This window comes from Danio aesculapii, chromosome 16 (genome assembly GCF_903798145.1).
Source record: "Danio aesculapii chromosome 16, fDanAes4.1, whole genome shotgun sequence".
NCBI lineage: Eukaryota > Metazoa > Chordata > Actinopteri > Cypriniformes > Danionidae > Danio > Danio aesculapii.
The window spans coordinates 3,545,928-3,565,927 of NC_079450.1; the positions used below are offsets into that span (position 1 = coordinate 3,545,928).

Here is a 20,000-nt window from a genome sequence, read left to right on the forward strand (position 1 = left end):
GAGTGTGTGTGTGAATGTGAGAGTGTATGGATGTTTCCCAGTAGTGGGTTGCAGCTGGAAGGGTATTCGCTGTGTAAAACATATGCTGGATAAGTTGGCGGTTCATTCCGCTGTGGCGACCCCAGATTAATAAAGGGACTAAGCCGAAAAGAAAATGAATGAATTCACATTTATTTATTTATTTATTTAAAATGAGAATAATCATTTGGGTTCCATCTACTTTTACTTTTTATTTTAAAAGGTATATTTTTAAAATAGTGTTAATACTTATATAGGATTTCTATTGTAAAATATTCTGGATGTATTATAATGATATTTTTTATTGCTGTTATTATATTTAATACATGTTTGTTATATATGTTTTGTTTTTAAATCATATTTAAATTAAACACTTTATATTTTGGTAAAAAATATGTTTTTATATCAATGTAAAACTTCATATAAAAATAGTACTTTTATTTATACGTTAATTATAGGCCTACTATACTATTATGTTTTTATTTTCTTATATTATTTGACAAATTTAATATAGTTTATTTTGTATTGATATTCTTTTAATGATATCTGCCTTTGTTATTTACAGAATCAAAAGTAAAGCATATTATCCAGTGATTTAATATACTTAAATTTTTATACTTATGATGAAGACATTATTATTATTATTGTTATTATTATTATTATTATTATTATTATTATTATTATTGCTATTATTATTATTATTATTATCATTATTATTATTATTATTATTATTATTATTATTATTATTATTTTTATTATTATTATTATTATTATTATTGTTATTATTATTATTATTATTATTATATATTTATTATCATTATTATTGTTATGATTGTTATTATTATTATTATATATTTATTATCATTATTATTGTTGTGATTATTATGATTATGATTATGATTATTATTATTAATATTATTATTATTATTATTATTATTATTATTGTTATTATTATTATTAATATTATTATTATTATTGTTATTATTATTATTATTATTATTATTATTATTAATATTATTATTGTTGTTATTATTATTATTATATATTTATTATCATTATTATTGTTATGATAATTACTATTATTATTATTATTATTATTATTATTATTAATAATAATATTATTATTGTTATTATTATTATTATCATTATTAATATTATTATTGTTGTTGTTATTATTATTATTATTATATATTTATTATCATTATTATTGTTATTATTATTATTATTATTATTAATAACATTGTTATTATTATTATTATTATTATTATTAATATTATTAATAATAATATTATTATTGTTATTATTATTATTATATATTTATTATCATTATTATTGTTATGATTATTACTATTATTATTATTATTATTATTGTTATTATTATTATTATTAATATTATTATTGTTATTAATATTATTATTATTATTATTATTATTAATAATATTATTATTGTTATTATTATTATTATCATTATTATTATTAATATTATTGTTGTGATTATTGTTATTATTATTATTATTATTATGTATTATTATATGTATTTATTTTATCTTATTTATTTATTTATTTATTTTTATCTTTAAAAAAGCTGGGTTGTATTAACCCAATGTTGGGTAAAAATTGAAATATACATATAAGCAATGTAAAAATATATTTTATTTTATCTATTTTATTTTGTTCATTTATTAATTTTCATTGACTCTAAAAAAACTAGGTTGTATTAACTGGGTTGTAAATTTTTATTTACATTTTATTTAAACTTAAATGATACTTTTTAACCCAACAGTGCAATATTTCAACCCCGCCCACTTTGACACCCTCTTCTGACGTAACTCGCCGATCTTCGCGGTTGTGATGCAGAAACGGCAGTAAAGCAGCAGCATCATCACCATCCTCAATGGTGAGCTGCTCGATCTCTTCTTTCTGCCGGATAGGATGAGACGATGGCCCGCAGGAGAGATGAAGATGAGGAAGATGACGGACACAAGCTGATACAGGAGGAGGATGACGGCGATGAGGATGAAGACGCGCATCCGATCAATTACAGCGACGATGAGGATGATGATCTGTGTCTGGATGAGATTTTGCATCTCTACAAGCAGCCCATCAACGAGGAGCAGGCGTGGGCTGTGTGTTTCCAGTGCTGCCGCTCGCTCCTGGCGGACAGGGACGCGTCCGGTGCCGCTGCGGCGACCGGAGAACCGGGAGACCTGAGGATTTACCGAGACGGAGCGGTGCGCTTACATTCCCGAGGCAGATCAGGTGACAAACCAACACCTTCCGCATGCAATAGCCTTCATATGTGCATTTCTATAGGCTACAGTCTGAATAATACTGGGTCATTTATTTGAGATAATTGACTATTATTTTTAGAAATCATCATCTTGGCCATGCATTAGTCTTCACATGAGCATCACTGAACATACGTGTGCATTTCTATTGACTACACTTTGAAAAAATACTGTCTGGGTTATTTATTTGGGATTCTCTCTCTTTAAAATCTGTATTGTTTTCATAAATCGACACCTTCTTTACACTTCACATGAGCATTACTGTACATACATGTGCATTTTGATACTCTCTAAAAAATGCTGGGTTATTTCAACCCAATTCTGGGTGTAATACAGACTAAACCAACTACTGGGTTAATTTTGTAATTAAATAAGACCAAATTTTAGCCAGTATTTTGGGTTAGTCCATATTTTACCCAATTTGGGTTTAAATAACCCAGCATTTCCTAGAGTGGCCACACTCTATGCAGGGTATTTGATATTCTCACTTTTAATTTTAGTATTATTTTATAAATCAACACCTTCTGCATGCATTAGCCTTCACATGTTCAATAGATGTGCATTTCTATAGGCTACAGTCTGAAAAATACTGTCTGGGTTATTTATTTGGGATTTTATATTGAGATTACTTGATTATTTTTATTAATCATCTTCTTCTGCATGCATTAGCCATCATATGTGCATTAATGTACATGTGCATTTCTATAGGCTACAGTCTGAATAACACTGGGTCATTTATTTGAGATAATTGACTATTATTTTTATAAATCATCATCTTGGCCATGCATTAGTCTTCACATGAGCATTACTGAACATACGTGTGCATTTCTATTGACTACACTTTTTAAAAAAATACTGTCTGGGTTATTTATTTGGGATTCTCTCTCTTTAAAATTTGTATTGTTTTCATAAATCGACACCTTCTTTACACTTCACATGAGCATTACTGTACATACGTGTGCATTTCGATACTCTCTAAAAAATGCTGGGTTATTTCAACCCAATTCTGGGTGTAATACAGACTAAACCAACTACTGGGTTAATTTTGTAATTAAATAAGACCAAATTTTAGCCAGTATTTTGGGTTAGTCCATATTTTACCCAATTTGGGTTTAAATAACCCAGCATTTCCAAGAGTGGCCACACTCTGTACAGGGTATTTGATATTCACTCTTTTAATTTTAGTATTATTTTTATAAATCAACACCTTCCGCATGCATTAGCCTTCACGTGTTCAATAGATGTGCATTTCTGCAGGCCACAGTCTGAAAAATACTGTCTGGGTTATTTATTTGGGATTTTATAATGAGATTATTTGGTTATTTTTATAAATCATCTTCTTCATGCATTAGCCATCATATGTGCATTAATGTACATGTGCATTTCTATAGGCTACAGTCTGAATAACACTGGGTCATTTATTTGAGATAATTGACTATTATTTTTATCCTATTATTCTATTATTTAGTCTTCACATTTGCATTACTGAAGTGTGCAAAAAAAATACTGTCTGGGTTATTTATTTGGGATTCTCTCTCTTTAAAATTTGTATTGTTTTTATAAATCGACACCTTCTTTACATTTCACATGAGCATTACTGTGTGCATTTCTATACTCTCTAAAAAATGCTGGGTTATTTTAACCCAATTCTGGGTGTAATACAGACTAAACCAACTGCTGGGTTAATTTTGTAATTAAATAAGACCAAATTTAACCCAATGTTTTGGGTTAGTCCATATTTGACCCAATTTGGGTTTAAATAACCCAGCATTTCCAGGAGTGGCTACACAAATAATTTTTGTATTATTTTTATAAATCAACACCTTCCGCATGCATTAGCCTTCACATGTTCAATAGATGTGCATTTCTATAGGCAACAGTCTGAAAAATACTGTCTGGGTTATTTATTTGGGATTTTATAATGAGATTATTTGGTTATTTTTATAAATCATCTTCTTCTGCATGCATTAGCCGTCATATGTGCATTAATGTACATGTGCATTTCTATTGGCTACAGTCTGAATAATACTGGGTCATTTATTTGAGATAATTGACTATTATTTTTATCCTATTATTCTATTATTTAGTCTTCACATGTAGGCTACAGTCTGAATAACACTGGGTTATTTCCAGCTTTGAAATTCAGGCTTTTTTAAAATGTGTATTATTTTTGTAAATCAACACCTTCCACATGTATTAGCCTGCACATGAGCATTACTGTACATACATGTGCATTTCTATAGGCTATACACTCTAAAATACTGCCTGGGTTATTTATTTGAGATTGTGTCTTTTTAAAATGTGGATTATGTTTATAAATCAACACCTTTTGCATGCATTAGACTTCACATGAGCAGTACTGTACATACATGTGCATTTCTATTGGCTATACACTCTAAAATACTCCCTGGGTTATTTATTTGAGATTGTATCTTTTTAAAATGTGTATTATGTTTATAAATCAACACCTTTCGCATGCATATAGCCTTCACATGAGCATTACTGTACATACATGTGCATTTCTATTGACTATACACTCTAAAATACTCCCTGGGTTATTTATTTGGGATTCTATCTTTTTAAAAACTATTATTTTTTATAAATCAACACTTTCATTAGACTTCACATGAGCATTACTGTACATTTATGTCAGAAAATACTGGGTTATTTCCAGCTTTGTGATTTATATCTTATTTAAATCATATCTTATTTTATAAATCAACACCTTCCGCATGCATTAGCCTTCACATGTTCAATAGATGTGCATTTCTATAGGCTACAATCTGAAAAATACTGTCTGGGTTATTTATTTGGGATTCTATTCTATCTTTTTAAAATTTGTATTATTTTTATATGTTTCATTTTAATATTAAAAAATAATGCTGGGTTCTTGGATAAAATATGGACAAACCTAACCATTTTGTTAAATTTAGGGATATACATTTCTATACACTCTAAAAAATACTGGGTTATTTCTTTGAGATTCTATCTTTCTAAAATGTATATTATTTTTGTATGTTTGATTTAAATGAAAAAAATACTGTACAAAATGATGGGTTGTTGTAACTAGGCATGGGTCGGTGTAAGTTTCTGACAGTATGATAACCTTGGATAAAAATACCACGGTTTCACAGTTTCATGGTATTGTGATTACTGCTCTTAAATAAGTTCTTTTTAAATGTCTGGGTTAGACAAACAAATAAACCTTTTCCCCATTGTATACAATTTATTTTATTTTAAGAAACATTTATAATGTTGAACAGTGAACATATCAGGCTAAATAGTTGATTTCTTTCTTGATTAGTTTCAAAAACACTGATTTCTTTACAACACATAATAAATACATTAAAAAAACCTTACATATACCTTGGGAACTGTATAGCAAAACATTTTAGCGGTATTAAAACCCTGACATTTCCAATCCGCTGTACACCTTGAAACCGCTTATCGTCCCATGCCTAGTTATAACTCAATGTTTGGTAAAATATGAACAAGCATAAATTCGAATATATATACATTTCTACACTAAAAAAGATTCTAGCTTTTTAAAATGTGTAATATTTTTGTAAATCAACACCTTCCACACGTATTAGCCTTCACATGTGCATTACTGTACATACATGTGCATTTCTATAGGCTATGCACTAGAAAATACAGTATTATTTTTTTTTGGAGATTCTTTTTTTTACTTGTAATATTTGTATATGTTTAATTTTAATTATAAAAAAACACTGTACAAAATGTTGGGTTGTTGTAGCCCAATACTGGCTTAAATATGGACAAACATAACCACTGTGTTAAATTTGGATATATTCATTTCTACACTCTTAAAATACTGGGTTATTTTCAGATTTGAGTTTCTATCTTTTTAAATTTGTATTATTTTTAAATGCTTAATTTTAATCATAAAAAATACTCCACAGAATGCTGGGTTGTTGTAACCTAGTGTTGGGTAAAATATGGACAAATTCAACCCTTGTGTGTAATTTGGGCTATAAATGTAATTAAATAAGTTTACCCAGTCGCTTGTTTTGTCCAAACTGGGTATCACTGTCATGTTTTGAATCATCTAATATATTTGTTCTATTTCCAACCATTCATTTCATAAAATATGCTCAATGACATTATTAATTATTAATTATTTTATCATCTCCTCTCAAAAATGATGTTTGCTGTTTGTTCAAAATACTTATTTAGAATGAGCTGAAACAACACAATTCTTGAGGGTTTTGTTGGGGACAATTGAATTGTTTTATGTTCAATCCACTTATAGACATTTATATAAATTTGTTGCCCCAACTCAAATTGATTGTGTGAAATTGAGCATTTTTTACAGTGTAGTTTGTGTTCAGGTTGATGTAAAAATTAAAAGCTTTTGGCAATACTTTACAATATTTGAAAATCACATTATCACATTAACAAAATGTATAAAATATACTATTATAATTATATTAAAATATTATATAAACAATGCATGCAATTATCTCATGCACATAATATCTTAAATTTCATGTTTGCTTAGCGTTTTGCATGTTGTATTTTTGACAGCATGCTGATCTGTTATGTAACCGAGAGCGAATGAGATTGAGAAATTGGCCTTTATCAGCAGGCCAGTGGGATAGTCGGTGAACTAAATTGAAAACAGAGCAAGCTTGAGTCTAAAATAAACACAAGACCTGGATAAATAAGCTGAACGTGCTTGCAGTCACTGTTGTTTACTGTTATTGACGCTCCCTGATGCACATGATTACAGTGGCTGTAAAGAAATCACTTTTTGTGTGTGTTTGTGCACTGCAAGAAGAAAAAGATTTTCTCTCTAAGATTTTTTGCCTTGTTACTAGTTTGCAATATATACAAATTCTTAAATCAACAATCATTTAACAATATGAAATAATTTGTCAAAATCAAGTGTTTTTTTCTTAAAACGAGCAAAATAGTCTGCCGGTGTGGTAAGAAAAATAATCCTGTCAAAAGTAAAAACAAGATTATTTTATTTGACACACATACGTCAGCCTTATTCTTTTTTGTTACTTTGAATTATCAAAACATAATTGATAGATATAAAGAAACGCAGGCAGGCGGATAGATAGATAGATAGATAGATAGATAGATAGATAGATAGATAGATAGATAGATAGATAGATAGATAGATAGATAGATAGATAGATAGATAGATAGATAGATAGATAGATAGATAGATAGATAGATAGATAGATAGATAGACAGACAGAGAGACAGATAGATAGATAGATAGATAGATAGATAGATAGATAGATAGATAGATAGATAGATAGATAGATAGATAGATAGATAGATAGATACAGTAGATAGATAGATAGATAGATAGATAGATAGATAGATAGATAGATAGATAGATAGATAGACAGACAGAGAGACAGAGAGACAGATAGATAGATAGATAGATAGATAGATAGATAGATAGATAGATAGATAGATAGATAGATAGATAGATAGATAGACAGACAGACAGACAGACAGACAGACAGACAGATAGATAGATAGATAGATAGATAGATAGATAGATAGATAGATAGATAGATAGATAGATGGATAGACGGATAGACGGACAGACAGACAGACAGACAGAGAGACAGATAGACAGAGAGACAGATAGACAGATAGATAGATAGATAGATAGATAGATAGATAGATAGATAGATAGATAGATAGATAGATAGATAGATAGATAGATAGATAGATAGATAGATAGATAGATAGATAGATAGATAGACGGATAGACATAGATAGATAGATAGACAGACAGATAGACAGACAGATAGATAGATAGATAGATAGATAGATAGATAGATAGATAGATAGATAGATAGATAGATAGATAGATAGATAGATAGATAGATAGATAGATAGATAGATAGATAGATAGATAGATAGATAGATAGATAGATAGATAGATAGATAGACAGACAGATATAGATAGATAGACAGAACGACAGACAGACAGATAGATAGATCCCAGCATCTTTAAATGCATCCCAACATGTTTTTAAATTGAGTATTTATTAAATAATTACATTTTGAAATATAAAATAATACTAATTTAAAACAGACAGACTCTCAAAGCTTATAAAATACAAATGAAACTGAGCATTATGTATTTAATATCTAACTCAGGTTCCGTTTAAAGGGATAGTTCAACCAAAAGTGAAAATGCACTCACTATTTATTCTCACTCAAGCGTTTCCAAACCTTTATGAGCTTCTTTATTCTGTTGAACACTAAAGAAGATATTTTGAAGAATGCTCAAATCCTGTAACCATAGGCTTTCAATGTAGGAAAACTAAACATTGTGGAAGTCGATGTTTACAGGTTTTCAACATTTTTCAAAATATCTTCTTTGGTGTTTAACAGGAGAACGACAAACATGTTTGAAACAAGCGAAAGGAGTAAATGAATCTTTATTTTTGGGTGAACTACCCCTTTAAGGCCTTGCGATATCGCTAATACTCTAATTGTTTCACAGATTTAAGTGCAGCTGATAATAATGAAATGTGCTCACTGCAGCTTATCTGCGCTTTTACAGATTGAGATATTTGTTGCTGGCGGATTGCCATTTCAGAGGATGATTTTATTGCTCAGAGGTTTCTCTTCATACCTCTGGAGACTGTTGAGTTTGCAAACCTGCGGTAATGAAGAGTCAAGCGTTGTTAATGTGGATTATAAAACTCAGATTAAGGCTGCATAATTAATGGTTTCAGCATCGATATCGCAATGACATATCTTATGAACACCCCTTCAAGTAAAGTGTTTTGGAGTGTTTTCCTAAGAGAAACACTTAGAGTCTTGAGATTTGTGATTTGGCTTTGCTCCATGATGTTCCCACAGGAGAGCTGCTTCGTTTGCCTTTTAATAAATGTCTCCTGTTTGAGATGTGGTGTGGAGATCGATATGTCTTGTGGAGAAAGCAGGTTTAAGATAGTGTTGTTATGTTGTCCAAAGCGCTGGCGATCATTGATGTTCCTTATTCGCTGTCGGCTGCAAAATGACAGCAGAAATCTGTTTCTTTGCTGTCTTTGCTCAAAGAATAGGCTGAGATTAAAGCCCACACGAAAGCAAAACTTACAATGTTTATTTGTTTTGTCTTAAAGGGACCGTTGTCCGTCTTAACGTGAACATGTCCGACGTGCAAATTCTAAATAACCGAAGATAATCAAGCTACAGTTTTGTGTAAAATATAATTATCAAATATTAGGGTAAAATAGAATATAGGGCTGCACGATATTGGAGAAAACTGACATTGCAATATTTTGTTTGTCTGCAATGTATAAATATATTGTGAAATAAATAAAGTTTCACGTAACTCTACTTGGAAAGAATTCATAATTTAAGATTGATTGGGATTATTTTGCAGGGGTGTATCCAGGGGCGTAGCAACCGGGGGGGACGGGGGGGATCCGTCCCCCTCACTTTCAGAGACAGACCATTTAGAAACAGGTGATTAATAATTATATGAATGTATGATCTCATACAGCTGTCCCCCACACTTTTAAAATGTCCGCTACGCCCCTGGGTGTATCTGCATAAAATTTAACAAACGAAGATGAATACATTGGAATAAAAAGACAGTACATATTAAATACAGTGTGCTTTATGCTAAATATAACTGTATTGAGGAAAAGAAATTCAATAATCGTATTAGGCACATTCAAATCAAGACTGAACACACATCTGTTTAGCTGTGCCTTTACTGAATGAGCACTGTGCATTATGTTTTTCTCTTCTTTTTCATTCTTTTATAACACATTTTATCTGTTTTATGTTTTTAACAAATTAAGATGCGCCTTAAAAAACATTTGGTATACCATTAAAGGAGATGCGAATACACATAAATTAGGGACCTTTAATCACCAAAACAAGTGAGTATACCAAGGGTATGATCCTCAGAAGTGGTAATACCCAAACAGCTCATGGAAAAAAGTAGGCATGCTGAGTATACGTGAGTATAGCAAGGACTACACCACTGGATGACCAATCACAAATGTTCTGAACTAATTGTGGCTGGTTATCATAATCCCAATTTGACTTAACATATCCTGCGATGTGACTATTGCGGATTTGCTTATGGCGATATTGAGGCTGAAACGATATATTGTACAGGCCTAATAGAATATAAAAACTTGTTCTTGCCAAGCTGTAAAAAGCAAATAATAATAATAATAAAGGACACATCCTTGGGCCTTTAAGTCTGTGGGCTCTTGGGGACAGACATGTTAAAAATGGCTGTACTGATATAACCCTGGTGTTCATCCCACACAGCCTTCAGTGCGTTTATGTAAGAACAAACAGCTCTGCAGATTGTCCAGTCGATTACATAAGGGATGTGTAGAGCTCGCTGTATACTGTCATCTGACTGTCTTCTCTGTTGTCCCATAGGTGACCGTAATCGCAGACCGTCATCCACACAGGTGAGTGATGTACAGTAATATCTCATGTCAGTGTCTGTGAATAAGCACAAAGGGCTGCATGATACTGGACATTTTCTGCTATATAAATTGTGATATAAATACTGTTTCAGCTCTTTTTGGAAAGGATAAGCACACTAGTTTATACTTTAGATTTTTTGACACCGATACTAATTTCTAAAACACGATTTCATGGGGACTTAAAGGGGGCCTATTATGCAAAAATCACTTTTATAAAGGGTCTAAACGCAGTTGTGTGGCAGCAGTGTGTGAACATAACCAACCTCTAATGATAAAAACTGATTAATTGCATTTTTTATAATCACACTTTATGATCCCAGTCTGTGGAAACACTTTGATTGACATTCTCCCTTTGTATGATGTCATCAAAGGGGGAAAGCCCCGCCCACTAGTGACCATCTCTCCCTCATTAGCATAGGAACTTAGTCTTGTTTTTAAATCTGCCACTATGCTGACACACAGGCATTTGTAGCTCCGCCCTCTTCTGAAAAGAGCACAATCTCATTTAAATTTAAAGCGACAGTCACCAAAACGCCACAATTAATATCAAAGCCTGAAAGGGTCAGTTTCAGAGTTATAAAACATTATCTGTGTGCTATTTTGAGCTGAAACGTCACACACACTCTCTAGAGGCATCAAAGACCTTTGTTGATTTCTTCATTGAAGTCTAGGCTAAAATGTCAGGACGATCGAGCTTTCTCGGTAGCTGCTCCTAAACTTTGGGATGATTTGCCCCTTTCTATTACATTGGCATCATCTCTGTCTGTTTTTAAATCTTAAGTTAAAAACGTTCCCTTTTGACGAAGCGTTTAACACAGGGGTCACCAATCTCGGTCCTAGAGGGCCAGTGTCCCTCCAGGATTTAGCTCCAACTTGCCTCAACACACCTGCCTGGATGTTTCTAGTATACCTAGGAAGACCTTGATTAGCTTATTCAGGTGTGTTTGATTAGGGTTGGAGCCAAAATCTGCAGGACACCGGACCTCCAGGAACAAGTTTGGTGATCACTGGTTTAACACATGAATGGGTTTTTTCATTCATTCATTTTCCTTCAGCTCAGTCTCTATTTCAGAGGACGCCAGAGCGGAATATGTTTTATGCAGCGGATGTCCTTTCAGTCGCAACCCAGTACTGGGAAACACCCATACACTCTCACACACACTCATACACAACAGACAATTTAGTTCATCAATTCCCCTATACCACATGTGTTTAGACTGTGGGGGAAACCGGAGCACCCAGAGGAAACTCACGCCAACACGGGGAGAACATGCAAACTCCACATAGAAACACCAACTGACCAAACCGGAACCTTCTTGCTGCGAGACCACGGTGCTAACCACTGAGCCACCCAGTGAATGGGTTTTATTTCATATTTTACTAACTTCTGAGCAGGTAAAACTTTTTATTTTCTTGTATTGCTTGTATTTTTTTACTTGTTTCTGACGAACTCTTGTTGTTTTTGGTTTTTAGTTATTGTGGTCAACTTGGGTTGTTTTTATTTGTGCTATATTGACCTTATTCTGCAATGTGGAAGTGCGCTCATTTCTGCGATTTTTTAAGAACTTCAGATTCTGTTTTTCCTATGCGAGAAATGAATAGGAATTATAAATGGCAGAAAACGTCGGCGCCAGTGGTGTAGTGGTTAGTGCGTCGACACATGCACTCCGGTGCTCACGGCAACCCGAGTTCGATTCCTGCCTCGCGGTCCTTTGCCGATCCTTCCCCCTCTCTCTGCTTTCCTGTCAATAATCTCTACTGTCCTATATATTAAAGGTGAAAACCCCGAAAAAAATTATTATTAAATAAAATAAATAAATAAATGGCAGAAATCGGTAAAACTACTTGCTCTACAAACAAGTGTGTTTCTGACTATACAGACAAAGTAGAGTAATATAATAAGAAAATATCAGTTTGCAACATCAACCAGCATGACGAGCTGATTTTAACATCTAAAAATGAATGGAAGTAAATGAGACCAGAAGTGGGTGGCATGGTGGCTCAGTGCTTACCACTGTCGCCTCACAGCAAGAAGGTCGCTGGTTCGAGTTTCGGCTGGGTCAGTTGGCATTTCCGTGTGGAGTTTGGATGTTCTCCCAGTGTTGACGTGGGTTTCCTCCGGGTGCTCTGGTTTCCCCCACAGCCCAAAGACATGCGCTATAGGTCAATTGAATGGACTGAATTGGCCGTGGTGTGTGTGTGTGTGAATGAGTGTGTATGGATGTTTCCCAGTACTGGGTTGCAGCTGGAAATCATCTGCTGTGTAAAACATATGCTGGAATAGTTGGTGGTTCATTCTACTGTGGCGACCCCTGATGAATGAAGGGACTAGGCTGAAGGAAAATGAATAAATGAGACCAGAAGTCTCGAGTCAAAAAGACTCCAATGGCAGTGCTCGTATGTGGATTTTGCATCTTAAAAAAGGGGGATAACAGGTCACCTTTAAACCCTTTTAAATCATTTAAAGGCAAGATGAACAGAAAATAGCACGTAAACATTTCTTCAATCAGAGATTCATTCATATAAACTCCTACTCCAATTGTATCCCAATTTGTTTGGCATCTCATCTAATTTGTCACCACAAAATAATCGTCATATATGTGTCTTCATTTTCAACCAGCTCATGGTTTGTCATTATACTCCTAGTGAATATCAGCTCTGTTAACACAGTAACTCCTGCGATTTCGAGGCAGTCTGTTTTCTGTATTCACACATGAAGCTTTCAGCACCAGCTCATGTCTTCTGCTCTCTCAGCCGCTCGTCACTCCACAACTTCATTAATTTGCTGTCAACAGCTGGTGACATTTTAAAGGCCAATTAGAGACATATAGACGTGGCAGATCACTGTTTGCATCTCGAACGTCTTTGACCTTTCTGCTTTATGATGTGTACGGGAATCAAATCACATCAAATACATGACAGACTGATATCTTTAATATGCATGAAACTCATCTAAAGTTAATTCAGTCTGTGAATCAAGGGCCAATCAAGAGCTGTCATCATAGTAATTTCGCTAAAAATTCATCACACGTGGCAATGCCTAGAACTGGGAAGTATCAGATTTCAGATATCAGTTAGCACTGTCACCTCACAGCAAGAAGGTCGCTGGTTTGAGTCCCCGGCTGGATCAGTTGGCATTTCTGAATGGAGTTTGCAAGTTCTCCCCATGTTGGCGTGGGTTTCCTCCGGGTGCTCCGGTTTCCCCCACAGTCCAAACACATGCGCTATAGGGGAATTGAATAAACTTAAGTGAATGTGAATGTGAGAGTTTCCCAGTGTTAGATTGCGGCTGGAAGGGCATCCGCTGAAATACAAACATATGCTGAAATAGTTGGCGGTTCATTCCGCTGTGGTGACCTCTGATAAATAAAGGGACTAAGCTGAATTAAAATGAATGAACAACCCTGCGACTTATATAACTGCAGTGCTTTTATTGTTGATGTTTTCATTTATATTGTCATATGCAATCAATATTGGTTTTAATTTATGTATTTAATTTAAATATTTGAAAATAAGATGTTTTATTTAGTGTTACTATAAGCAACACTAACAGCGAGCTATATAAGTGTAGGTATTTTGAAGTCCATCGTGGCATATTAAAAATAAGCTGTCGCTGATTAGAAAATACTATATGTTTTCTTTGTTTATTCTGCCTCAATATAAGTGATATCAAATAAGGGTTAGCACAATAGTAATCTAAAAGTAATCCAAAACTAGGCAGATTACATTACCATAATTGTATAACCTAAGATATTACATTACCGACTACAAATTTTACCGTGTAAATCCAGGTGGCACGGTGGCTCATTGGTGTCGCATTGTGGCCTCACAGCAAGAAGGTCGCTGGTTTGTGTCCCAGCTGGGTCACTTGGCATTTCTGTGTGGAGTTTGCATGTTCTCCCCATGTTGGCGTGGGTTTCCTCTGGGTGCTCCGGTTTCCCCAACAGTCCAAACACATGCGCTATAGGGGAATTGATGAATTTAATTGGCTATAGTGTATGAGTGTGCGTTTGAATGAGTGTGTATAGGTGTTTCCCAGTACTGGGTTGCAACTGGAAGGGCATCCTCTGTGTAAAGCATATGCTGGAATAGTTGGCGGTTCATTCTGCTGTGGCGACCCCCTGATACATAAGGCATTAAGCTGAAGGAAAATGAATGAATGTTCTCTCTAGCTAACAAGGCTAACATATATCGATCTTTCACTATAGTGCAATAAATCTCAGAGTAGTTCATAGCCTCGGGTTTCCTTATTTAAAGTATATTAATATCACTTTGGTATGGTTTTATTAGTAAATGTTCCTGACCGAAGCAGTGTGCTGGTGGTTAAAGACACGAACGCACATGCACACTGACAGATTTGCCATCCACAGCAAACACTTGTGTATGAGACTCGCTCCGTAGTCAAATCCATGTTAAGCAGCTTTCCAGAAGTGATGAGTTTCCTCTGCAGAGGAAACAGACAGCAGATTTTGTCTGAGGCATTTAATAGCAAATTATACAAGACCTCCAGAATAGTGTACTGTGCCTTTTTTCTGTTTGCTGGCTTTTAATTTCAATAAAAGGGTCTTTTTCTATAGTTCAGAGTGACTAATCTGTAAACTGAACCGCACTTTATGCAGACAGTGTAGATTTTAGTGTGCATTGTGAGGTAAACGTTCACTGTAAAAATATCCAATAATTAACATTTTACATTTTCACAATTAAGTGTTTTTATTTTATTTACATGTAGGAATTGCATTATGGGACCTTAATCTCTCTTCTCGACTTGTGATGCTGAAAGAAAACAAAATACTTAGATAAAAAGCCATGAATGGTGAGAAATGAAATAAATAGTTAAGTAGCAAGAGCTGTTGATATTTATGTCTGAAACACAAACATCTAATATGCCACATGTGTTTATTTAAAGTGAAGCGATTACAATATTGTAATAGTCACATACTTTTATACACCACCTCAAATCTAAAAAAGGTTTGGAAAACGCAAATAAAAAAATAAAGAAGTGATTTCTAAATTTACTTTGACTTGTGTTTGATTGCAGACGATACAACAACCATTATTTAATGTGTTCCTCAGGATTTGTACTTTTTTTTTTTAATAAACACAGACTCCAGATTTGGTTCTTGCAACACATTTCAGAAAAAGTTGTAACAGTAAAGCATTTACCACTCTGTAATGTTGCCATTCCCTTTCACTTAAAAGACATTTAGGGACTGAAGACACCAAGTGATGAAGTGTTTCAGGTGTAAATTTGTCCCATTCTTTCTGCAAACAAGTCTTAAAGGGCACATAGGTTACCCCTTTTTTCATATTTAAGTCTTTTGTGTCCCCAGAATGTGTCTGTAAAGTTTCAGCTCAAAACACCCATCAGATTATTTATTAGAGCTGTTTGAAGTGTCTGTATTATAGCTGGAAAAAAGTTGTTGCTGTTTTTTTGTACTGGACCTTTAAGGCTAGTCCTCCCCGCCCACCGTTCCCACGTGCCTGTCGGCAATCGCCGCCCTCGTCCAACATTTGTGAGAAATAAACCTGATTTAACGTCCACAAACCGCGATTGAAGCGTCTTCTTTTATAATTGTTCTGACACGCGGCTGTGCTGATTAAGTGCATCTGAAGTGAATCGCTCTAATTCATTACACACATGCACTGTTTTAAAACATTTTAAACTTGTGAAACTCACTCTTGATCACGTTTGATGATGATTGATGATCCTAGCAAACTGAACACACCTTTTATTCCCATGTGCTTTGCGCTCGTCCTGTCTTGTTGATAAGATTATACACGTGACTACCGGACATGTTAATGCGCGCAGCTGTCAATCAATATTGGTGGGCGGGGGGATCGCACTCATACGTAAAGTTGCGGTTGATCTGAAAACCGCTCCAATTGATCCACCGTTTTTATGTTGCTAAATTTGAAAAAAAAAGGACTGGGTGTGTTTATTTCACCCCAATATGACGGTCTATACACTATACTTACACACATTTCAGTCCAAACAGCTTGTAAAGTAGATTTTTCACCATAGGTGCCCTTTAAGGTGGGCAGCAGTACGGGGTCTTCATTGTCGCATTTTGCACTTCGAAATGCACCACAGATTCTCTATTGAAGACAGGTTAGGACTGCAGGCAGGCCAGTCAAGTACCTGTATCCTCTTCCTCTGCAGCCAGGACTTTGTAATGTGTGCAGAATCTGGCTTTGCATTACCTTATTTGCGTTTTCCTAATCTGTCCCAACGTTTTCTGGTTTGGGGTTGTATATTTAGGTTTTATCATTTTGAAATATTTAATATATTTTTAAATAAATTTAAATATTACTCTTAGGGGATTTACAACTAGTGATTCGTTGTCTTAAATTTAGTTATTTATGATTTTTTAAAACATTCATTTGAAGAATTTGAATTTGTTTTAAGATTTGTGTTAGGAAAAAAGATTAGAACATTCTTAAAAACGTCTTAAATTTTTCCTTAAGAACGTTTTTTCCTTGGTTATGAAATAAGAATGATTCTTTTCAAGAAGGACTTGTGAATCCGGCCCCTGGTTTCTGTACCATACAAGATTCAAACTATTAAACTACTGAATATGTCAATATAAGTCACTTTCATTTCATTTTCTTTTCGGCTTAGTCCCTTTATTCATCAGGAGTCGCCACAGCGGAATGAACCGCTAACTTATCCAGCATATGTTATACGCAGCGGATGCCCTTCCAGCCACAACCCAACACTGAGAAACACCCATACACACTTGCATTCACACACATACTGTACACTACGGATCATTTAGCCTACCCAATTCACCTATAGCGCATGTGTTTTAACTGTGGGGGAAACTGGAGCACCCATAGGAAACTCACGCCAATACGGGGAGAACATGCAAACTCCACACACAAATGCCAACTGACCAAGCCGGGGCTCAAACCAGCGACCTTCTTCCTGTGAGGAGATCATACTACCCACTGCGCCACCGTGACGCCCAATAAGTCACTTTATCAACATCAAAATTCGCCAGAGGAGAAATTAATGTCCCATAAGGCAATTCAAAAGCATAAACAAGCAAAAAAACATGCAATACAGTTAATTTCTATATATTTTAATATTGTAATTTTGTGCTCCATTTATTTTGCACAAAGACATGATGTTGAGAATCCATTCCCCATGCTCTACTGCCTGCTTTTGGGTTATTATCATTTGTTTACACAAAACATAAGCTGCTGTTCATGACCTCAGTCTGGATAATGCTGCTCATTTTCTTGATGAGCTTCTTTGGGTAAATGATCAGTTTTAAACCGAAGCTGTTATTACCCAGTGATGTTGTTTGTGGATGTAACGGACCGCTGGTCATCGCAGTGAATGAGTCTGTTGTTCACTTCACCACAGGATCCTGCATTCTGGATGAAATTCATCTTCAGAATCTGTTGGTAAACTGTTTGGGTCTGTCTAACATCATATTATATTAACAAAGAGCTCGTTATGACTGGACTCAAGCTGCAGTGTTTCACATATAGTTTAAATAGTAAAGCAACAACAAGCTCATGGATACAATGGGCTGTATTTATTTATTAGTTCATTTGGCAGGGACAGTGCATTAATAATCACTGCTGCAAATGCACCAAATTTAGCCAAATTGTTATCAGTTTGACACTGGAAACATGGTAAAATTGTCTCCATAAAAACAATACAAACATTACGCAATCAAAAAAGCAGTTGTAAAAAAAAGCTATACTACTACAAAACTATAATACCAATATTGTTTACAAGAAACAAGAGTTGATAAAACTAATTTAAACCCAATTCATGATAGGAATAAATACAAGCTAACATTGGAGAAAGTATTTTAACTGAGGCACTTCAAATAAAGCTGAATTGAATTGAACTTTTGGTAAAAGTTTGATTTGACTATATTTAATTTCATGAGGCTCCTTTTACAGCATCAATAATATAATTTAATCAGAATATAGACAGTTAAATAGACTTTAGCATTAATTTGGTTCTTCAAGCATAAAACAAAATGAAAAGTCATTTAAATGTTAGCACCGCCAGGAGTAGCAGGTAAGTGCTTCTTGTCTGGTTTGAGAACTATATATATATATATGCATCTCAGTCAGGCAGTGAAGACCACTGATTTTATACTAACCAGATCTTAAATGCATCAATTTTATAAAGGGGTAACAGTTTACCAGAAGCGCCTGAGTTGGCTTATTCAAAGTTAAAAGTCCCCTGTGTATATTGCCAGCCTGTTATACCCACTGCTGTGTATTTAAGTGCAATATAAGAAACCAAAGCCTTGTAAGGTTTTGTTGATGCCTATTTACAGGCCGTACACAGTTTAAGTAGAGTAGTTTCACCATATCAAGTCACAGAGAAAGTTTCATTCTCAGAGCTGAATGAAAGAAAACCTGAAACCTGCTGTATTTTGGGCTGTTCAGGTTCTTATGGCACAGAATGTACTTAGTACTGTACATCAACACTGGACAGGATTTACTTTTGAAGTCTTAAATGGAAAAAAGCACATTGTGTCAATGAATTAAAACATTGTGTCAAATAATTAATTATTTTTCAGCTTCATTTATTACAAGGGTTGGCCGGGATGTCCCATATATTGGGATCATTTGATTTGTCCCATATATGACCTGGCTATTTATTGGCTGAAGACAAAGTTGTTATATATATAATTTTATTATTATTTAATATTTACCAAGTGCTGTTTAACAGAGAGGTGGCATGGTGGCTCAGTGGTTAGCACTGTGTCAAGAAGGTCGCTGATTTGTGTCCCGGCTAGGTCAGTTGGCGTTTCTGTGTGGAGTTTGCATGTTCTCTCCATGTTGGTGTGAGTTTTCTATGGGTGCTCCAGTTTCCCCCACAGTCCAAACACATGCGCTATAGGTGAATTGGGTAAGCAAAATTGGCTGTAGTGTATGAGTGTGTGTGTGTGAATGAGTGTGTGTATGGGTGTTTCCCATTACAGGGTTGCAGCTGGAGGGGCATCCGCTGCGTAAAACGTATGCTGGAATAGTTGGCGGTTCATTCCACTGTGGCGACCCCTGATAAATAAGGGACTAAGCCGAAGGAAAATGAATGAGATTTTTTCAGCACATTTGTAAACATTATTATTAATCTCTTGTCTTCGTCATGATGACAGCACATAATATTTAACTTGTTATTGTGCAAGATACTAGTATTGAGCATAAAGTGAGTTAATTGTTATAATTATTTCTAATACCAGGGGGCTAATAAAATTGA

The 20,000-nt window shown here is 34.3% G+C and overlaps 1 protein-coding gene across 2 annotated transcripts in view; it reads left to right on the top strand.

Annotated features, from left to right (window-relative positions):
• Positions 1 to 1,884: 1,884 nt before the first annotated feature.
• The window catches only part of spire1b (spire-type actin nucleation factor 1b), a 69,921-nt gene continuing 51,805 nt past the window's right edge, over positions 1,885 to 20,000 (top strand). For both annotated transcript variants that reach the window (XM_056475816.1, XM_056475817.1), the window contains exons 1-2: positions 1,885 to 2,277; positions 10,719 to 10,750. In XM_056475816.1, the coding sequence (XP_056331791.1) occupies positions 1,959 to 2,277; positions 10,719 to 10,750 (351 nt within the window). In that variant the 5' untranslated portion in view covers positions 1,885 to 1,958. The remainder of the gene's footprint in view (positions 2,278 to 10,718; positions 10,751 to 20,000) is intronic.